This window comes from Geospiza fortis, unplaced genomic scaffold, assembly GCF_000277835.1.
Source record: "Geospiza fortis unplaced genomic scaffold, GeoFor_1.0 scaffold506, whole genome shotgun sequence".
Lineage (NCBI taxonomy): Eukaryota > Metazoa > Chordata > Aves > Passeriformes > Thraupidae > Geospiza > Geospiza fortis.
In genome coordinates this window covers 601,517-609,047 of record NW_005054493.1, presented here as the reverse complement: position 1 = coordinate 609,047, position 7,531 = coordinate 601,517, and the positions used below count along the sequence as shown (strand labels likewise).

The window sequence follows — 7,531 nt, the reverse complement described above, 5'->3', positions numbered from 1 at the left end:
TGCTGCCCCCCAGTGAAAAAAATGCGGGACGGGCCCGGCACCTCCGCTCCCCTCCGCGGTGTTTTCTGTGTGCGAACCGATCGCAACAAGGCCGGGTTTGCATTTCTCGGCGGCAGAAAAGTGTGTAAAATAAGCACAAATAGCTGAATAGCAGAGAGAGGGAACTTGGAGGTTCTTCGAGGGACATGAGATCCTCTGGCATTGATAACACTGCATTACTCTGTTCCTTAGTGTGGGAATCGTTTTGGTTAATCAGATCTGGAATATCTCACTAGGCATTTCACTTTTCTTACCTGCTTGTTCCGATTAATTACTGGTAAACTGGGCTTTTAAAATGTGTTTGATTGCATTCTTGATAAAGCATTTTTACCCAGGCATGTGCTAGAGTTCCTATGGCTGGAAGTTTTCAAGATGCAATTTGAGGGGACTACCAGGTCTCCTCTAAACACCCTCCCTAGCAGATCAAGACCAGCTTGGAAATGAGTATTGCTAAGCAAATAGAGACCCTTTTACACATTCACAGGATCACAGAATTTGTTCCTGTTGGAAGGGACATCTGGAGGTCATCCAGTCCAACTCCCCAGCCAAGGCAGGGTCACCTGGAGCAGGTGACAGGAACACGTCCAGGCGGGTTTGGAATGCCTCCAGAGAGAGAGAGAGCCCACACCCTCCCTGGGCAGCCTTTCCCAGTGCTCTGCCACCCTCAATGTAAAGAAATTCTTCCTCACGTTGAGGTGGAACTTCTTGTGGTTTAGTTTATGGCCACAGCTCCTTGTCCTGTCCCTGAGGAGAGTCTGGCACTTTGTGCAATCCAGCAGGAAGGCTGGGTGAGGGAAGTGCCATTCAGCCTCCACTCCTGTGCCTGTCTTCTCTGTACAAAGATTTCAAAACAAAAAATACCCTAAATTCTTTACTAACACGCCATAAATGTTGCAGTTTCACCCAAAAGCAAGTGAATATTTGTGAGATAAGTTATACGTATTTCCTACTGTACCAGCATTAAATATTGTCATTCTTTTCAGTCCTAAAAGCAGAACACACACATTGAGCATTGTTTTCTAAAGCAAAAATGAAAGAGGATGTAACAAATACCACATCAGGAAAAAAAATCAACACAACAATGGCAAGATCCTTTTTTGTAACTTTTGTGATGACTTCATGCCCTAAGACAGCCAGTCAATTTTCCTGCCAAACAACTTTTTGGGAACCAGGTTCTCAACCTGGAGAGGCTGAAATGACCCCCCGATTTTGTCACACACTTGCCACCAGTTTTGTGACACTTGTGCTTCCATGGAAAGGGTGGCCCCTCAGCCCCAAACACTGTGTTGAAGGGACTGGATGGTTTCAGGGACAGAGGGATAGAAAATGCCTGGATTTCCATGAAGCCCTTGCCACCTGCAGCTCCTCTCTGCTGTTCCTTACTGAGGGAGATCAAGTCGTGGTGCAAGACTGATGGCAGCCAGGATCAGGGCCCTCAAGGTGACCTTGGCCCCTGTGAATCAGCCACACTGAGTTTTTCCTTCCTGCTTTTCCATTCTCCTGGTTTTACAGCCTCTGCTGCACCTGGTGCGAGCTTGGTCGTGACAAGGGAATGTGCTGAGTCTGCCACAGCCACTGTCCCCTCCCAGGCTCCGTGGGTGACAGAGGAAGCCACTGTCAGAAATGAGGTGTAGTGGCCAGCACACCTCACCTTCCCACCACCTTCCTGACATGAGCAGTGTCAGTGTTGATGCCTGTGCACATGCTGACAGCCCGGGTAACATGGCACACACATTTTATTGACCTCTCTGACACTGCCTCTGTGCTCCCTGGGCCAGCAAATGTTCCTCCATACAGCATAAAGTATTTTTTCCTTCCAATTTGAACCCAACCTCTTACCTGTTTTACAAGTGCCTCCAGTACTAGTGTGGGGGGGGAAATTTAGTCAAATTCAAGTTTTTTAACAAACTAAACACATTAGTGCCATCCCCCCTTTCAGCCCGCTGCTCCCCAGACTGAGGAGTCCCAGTCACTCAGTGCCCCCTCCTTTCCAGCACGGCCTCATTTGCCTTTCCCTGTGTTTTGTCTCAGCCATTTGCTGCTGGGCTCCTCTGGGGATGCTGGTGAAAAGGCAGCAAGCTGAGTTCCAGGGGCATTGCTGTCTCTGTTCTGCTGCTCCCTGTTCTGCTGCCTTTCCCCCAGAGTGCTCCATGCTGCTGCTTTCCATGAAACGTGTCCTGGGCAGGGGCAATAGGGAAAGGGCTGGAACATACCCATGCCTATACATGCCACTGTGCAGGCACCACGAGTTAGAACAGGATTTTTTTTGGAAAAGCACTGCCTAAATGAGGCCAAGGGCTGACTCACACACTCTCAGACCTTTCCCTGCTTTGCAGCCTCTCCTCACTTCTGGGGACAGTGGGTGGGCTCCACATCCCTTTCCCCCAGGCTGCTGCTGAAGACCCTCGATGTCACATCCTCCCCAGCCTCCCTGCACTGGCAACGTGACATTTCCAGTCTGGGCTTTGCTGCCTAAGTGTTTGGGTGACTTTTCTTGTAGTACTTTTCCCAAATCAACTCTCAAACCAGTTCCCTCCTTTCACTATCGTTTCCTTGCTTCAATCAGCAACACCGTTACTGAATGCAGGAACCCGCCAGTCATGCGGAGCGCCTGAAAAAAAGCGCACAGCCACAGAGTCGCAGAAACACGGCCAAAAAAAGCAGGTTAATGTTTCCTGAAGGCTCCCGAGAAGGACTGCGGGAAGGAAAACTACAGCTCCCAGCAGGCAGCCGGGAGCCAGGGAAGGGCAGGGTTCACCGTCACGTTTGCAGCGGAGGATTCAGGGTGTGCGCTGGTGTCCTGCCACCAAAGGGCCTCTGGGACGGAGGGCAAGGGGAAAGGCCGGCGCTGGCCTCCTCCTGCCGCCTCTTTGCTCCTGATCGCCGCCCTGATCGGCTCCGAACCTGCCTGGGTAAGCGGCTCCACTTTGTTCTGCCTCGGGACCGGGGGGGGGGGGGACGAGCGGCGGGGCAGCGACTGCACCCCCCAGCCCCAAACCGTGTGTGGGGACACTGCTGGGGGGCGAGGGCCCCCCTGTGCCGAAAAGCTGCTGCTTTCGGAGGCTGATCTGGAGATCCCTGTACGGAAAACCGCACGGACCGCTCTCCAGCGGGGAAAGTTTCTTGGGAGTTTTCCATCCGCTTAGTTGTGCTTGGGAAAGCCTGGATAACACCGGCGAGCCCGGCTCCGTCTGTGCCCTGTCCCAAAGGGCTTTAGCCGGGGGGAATCATGGCTGGAGGGGTGCGGGGCTCAGGCTGCGGCTCCGGGTCCGCGGGGTGGTTCTCAGCTCGCCTCCCGATCCGACACGCTGGAGGCAGCGGGGGGAGCGACAGGAGGAGCAGGGTCATTGCTCCGTGCCGGCCTGGCTGCGAGCTACCAGCTGCCCAAAAGCTCCCGGGGCAGCCTGCCGAGCCCCAGACTCCGGCCTGGCGTCCGTGGGGATGAGACAGCAGTGCCTCACCCCCCTGGCGTGTCCCAAGATAAATGCGGTTTGCATTAACCCCTGCTCTGACGGGAAGCAAAATAGCTGACAGCCCACGGGCTGAAGGTTCATATCCTCCCATTTTCACCTTGGGAATCACGGAGGAGGAGCCTTCCCCACCGTGATTCACGGTGTTTCTGCTTATCAGGTTTGTGGGCGTGTAGGTGGAGTTGGCCGGAGCAGGACGGGATGGTGGCTGTGAGGAGGGCAGGACTCGGTCAGCCTCCGGAACAGCAGGGACGTACTGCTCCCTATGAACCTCGGAGAAAGTGAAACCAAACCGTGCAGAAGCCAGAGCTCCAGGGGAAAAGGAAAATGGAAGAGAATCCAAGCGTGGATCTGCTTGGAGGTAAGTGAATCCTTGCTCCATCTGCTAGGGAAATCCCTTTGCTGCCAGTGACATGAGAAACCTGTGCAGAAGAAAAATAAACCAGTAAAAGAATCCAATTTTTTTCAAGGCCAAGGAAAGCAAGTTGCTATCATTTTTTAAAGGGTGAAAGATGAACAAGTTACTTTCAGTTTTAGATTCTGATCTGCAACAGGTTTAGACTCTGTGTCCCAAGATGGCAGCACAAGGAATGCTGAAGACGGAGATCCAGACTGGAAGAGCTTTCTTCCCCACATCCTGGTGCTTCCCATCTGCAGATGCTTAAATAAATAATAAGCCAGTTTTCCACCACCTCTGGTTGGAAAAACTGTGGAAGAGGCAGGGCAGGGAGTAGTTTGTCCCCAGCTTGAACAGTAGGATATCTCCAGGTTCTTTATGTTTCAGTTTCTACCGTGTACTTACATTCTGTGGGAGCCTTGTTATGACTAGTACCTATGAGTGTGTCAGTGATAAAGTGATGCCATCACCAGCTCAGGTCTGTCCTAGATAGTCAGAAGTGTCACTGTAATAATCAGCAACAAAGAATGTAAAAATCATGTTCTGACAAGTGACAAGTGCAGCTTTTTCTCTGTTTTCAAATTAGAAGGGAGTTCCTCACCCTTTTAATCAGTGTTTATTCTAATTATAGCATAATCATTTATGTAGTGCTTGATCATTCATAAGCAATTTTTCACAAATAGTGTCTGAAATGTGAGCTGCACTTTGGTTCTGGGAGAGTCAGAATATGTCACAAATGCTGTTCAGTTGCAGAATCTCTCTATTGAATTATGCTCCAGTGTTTGTTTCTAATTAAATGTTGCCATAGCTCTTTGGGAGAGCAGCTCCAGCACAGAAAAACAGAGACAGAGCATGAGCAGAATTATCATTTATATTCAGACAGATGCTTGAAGTGCATTGGCATAACTGTACTCAACAACAGCCTTAGGAATTCTTCAAATCCATCACTATCTGTGAAAACCCACTGTCTCTGGAAGATGTGATAACATATTTTACCATTGAAGGAAGGAATTGCCTGCCCATCCCACCTAGGACACAACCTGGGATTGAGTTAGCTTTAGCAAGGCAGCTGTAAGGTCTGTGGTTTGGATTTGAGGGTTTAGAGGAAAAAAATTGTTGAAAACAGAGCAGTGTTTTGGCTTTTGCTGAACACAGCATCAAGGCTTTCTGTCCCTGCCCAGCAAATACCCTGGGGTGGGCAGAAGGCTGGCAGGGACCCAAGGTGGGAAAAGGGTTCTTGCACACAGTATAGCATCATGCTCAGCAGCAAAAAAATGGGGCAAAGACAGAAAGGGAGAAAGGGGGTGGTTTCCAAGGTGGCCATTGCTGGGAGACTGGCCTGGCATCAGTCTGCTTGCAGGAGGTGGTGGGTGATGCCTTTACATCCTGATTCCCTCCTTCCCTTCACTCAGCTGTCTGGATCTCAACCCAAGAGTTTTCTCACCTCTGGTCACTCTGTTCTCTCCCATCTCGCTGGGGTTAAATGTTTCTGCAGAGCCAGAATTGGGAGTTGTGTGGGTGATGGTAAAGCACTGGGCATTCTTGACTCCTGTGTGGCTCACTGGGCTTGTGAACTCTGATCCCAACAGCTGGACCAGCCCAGGCTGAGGTGGGGAGCACAGCAGAGCATCCTGTGCACCAAGAGCCCACCCAGGAAACACCTAAGCACCAAGAGGCCACCCAGGAAACACCTGGGCACCAAGTGACAGGCAGGTGGCCTGAGACATCCTGCAAACCAGAGGAGGACTCTTCAGTATGTGAATCAGCTGCTCGTGGGGGAGAGACAACACTCCTGGGTTCAGCTGGTCCCACACTAGAGGAGAAACCTGCCCAGGAGATTGAAGTATTGCCAGAAGAATCTGACAAGACAAGAGAAGGTGTCTCAGAAAGACCCCTGGAAAAACAGGACTTGGATGAAGGTGAGTCTCTCCCCACCCTTGGGCCTGATAACTTGGGCCTTGGCTTGGAGGAGGCAGAGCAGGAGAAAGAGTTGTTGGTTCTTGGGCTAAAAGAGACGAAGTGTAGGTCTGTGAATTTTATTCTCCACAGCTGGGCTGGGCCATGAGAACGTGGAAAGCAAAGGAGACAGCCCTGTCCACCAGGAAACACGGGAGCACCAGGAGACAACTGGGCAGTGTGAAAGTCTCTGCAAGGAAGAGAAAGATGTCTCATCAACAAGCAAGGATCAGAGCTCTGGCAGTGAAATGACACATTTGGATGTGACTGGTGTGGAAGATGTCCCCAGGGGCCACTTGGCAGAGAAGAGCAGCAGTACCACTCTCCCAGACTGGGAGCCAGAGGCACCCAGAGAGCAAGAAACACAGGAGAGCAAGTCCCAAGGCACGTTAAGGAAAAGACCAAAAGGTGAGCTGGTGGCTGCACACTGCTGCTCTTCCACGTCCTACATTTCCCACAGGCACTAGAACAATGGGATGAGATCTCTCATAGCCATTGTCACTTCCCTGGAGTCATAAGGTATAAGAAATTAATTGGCTTCTCTCTTTCTCTTGCCTTTGCTCCTGTTGTGCTGTGAAAGGCATGAAGCCACACTGCACTCTGCATTGTCTTTCTCCTTGCCCAGCCCAAGAGGAGAGAGCCAAGACTCAGGGCAGTATTAACCCAAAGCAGTGTTTCCTCCTGCTTTGCTTACTACAGCTCCATTTACCTGTTCCCTCAGCACTGAGTGGCACATTTCTTTTCTCCCGTTGCAGGGGACACAGCCCCAAACCCAGAGACTCTGTCTTCCCTGCAGAACATCACCACCCAAAACACAGAGCAGGAGAAGGCCAAAAAGTCCCTCCTGTGGAAAGGTGAGGAAAAGAAGCTTCCCTTGCATGTTACTCATCGACCAGAAGGCACTGATCCTCCAGGAGCAAGTAATAAAGCACATTTAATTACTCTTCTCTCTCGAGACCTTTCACAGCCTCTTCTGAGGATTTGAAAGAAAAAACATCCCCTTAAATACAGGCTCAGTTCGAGCCTATAGTGGCAGCTTCCCCTGCAGCTCTTCAGCCTCAAAAGCTGGCATATTGTGGTCATCATGTTGTGAGTGCCCTGGGATGCCCTGGGGGGGCTGCTGTGCTGAGGGTCCCCCTCCCCAGTCCTGCTCTGTCCTGGGGCTCTAAGCAGGAGCACTGATGCTAATCTGCATCAACACATTTCTCCTTTTAGAAGGAGACTCTGCTTTGCCATGGAGAGGGACACAAGTCATTGTGTCTGGACCTTCTGTTTTCTGAGCAGAAGCACGGTGGCCTTTGTTCACTCATAGCATGGACGAGGGCAGTGAAAGCAGCACTTTACCTGGGTCAGACACCTCCATATGTGGTGCTCTGAACAGCCACAAACCTAAAAAAACAGAGGAAGGGGAAAAGAAGAAAGCTTGTGGGCAGCTGCAGTTTCCTCAGGAAGGTTTGCACAATCCTCGCCCTCATCCCTGGAGCTGCAGCCTCCTCACTGTCATATTAGAGTGGGAGCCAGCAGCCCTTTCACCTTTCATGGCCAACTTGCTCCACTTACCTAGTGCAGGGAAGCTCTGAGAGGGGAGAAACAGCTATTGTAGCTGCTTTCCAGCGTGTCACTGTGGGTCACTTGGGACTGACTCCTGTTCCCCGTGTTGTGTCTCTCC

The 7,531-nt window shown here is 51.1% G+C and overlaps 1 protein-coding gene across 1 annotated transcript in view; it reads left to right on the top strand.

Moving 5' to 3' along the window:
- The first annotated feature begins 2,802 nt into the window (after nt 1-2,802).
- LOC102042536 (leucine-rich repeat-containing protein 37A3-like) overlaps nt 2,803-7,531 on the top strand; it is a 7,643-nt gene continuing 2,914 nt past the window's right edge. Inside the window, exons 1-5 of the mRNA XM_005428609.2 lie at nt 2,803-2,951; nt 3,670-3,870; nt 5,496-5,825; nt 5,956-6,270; nt 6,618-6,782. Of these exons, the coding sequence (XP_005428666.1) occupies nt 3,837-3,870; nt 5,496-5,825; nt 5,956-6,270; nt 6,618-6,782 (844 nt within the window). The 5' untranslated portion in view covers nt 2,803-2,951; nt 3,670-3,836. The remainder of the gene's footprint in view (nt 2,952-3,669; nt 3,871-5,495; nt 5,826-5,955; nt 6,271-6,617; nt 6,783-7,531) is intronic.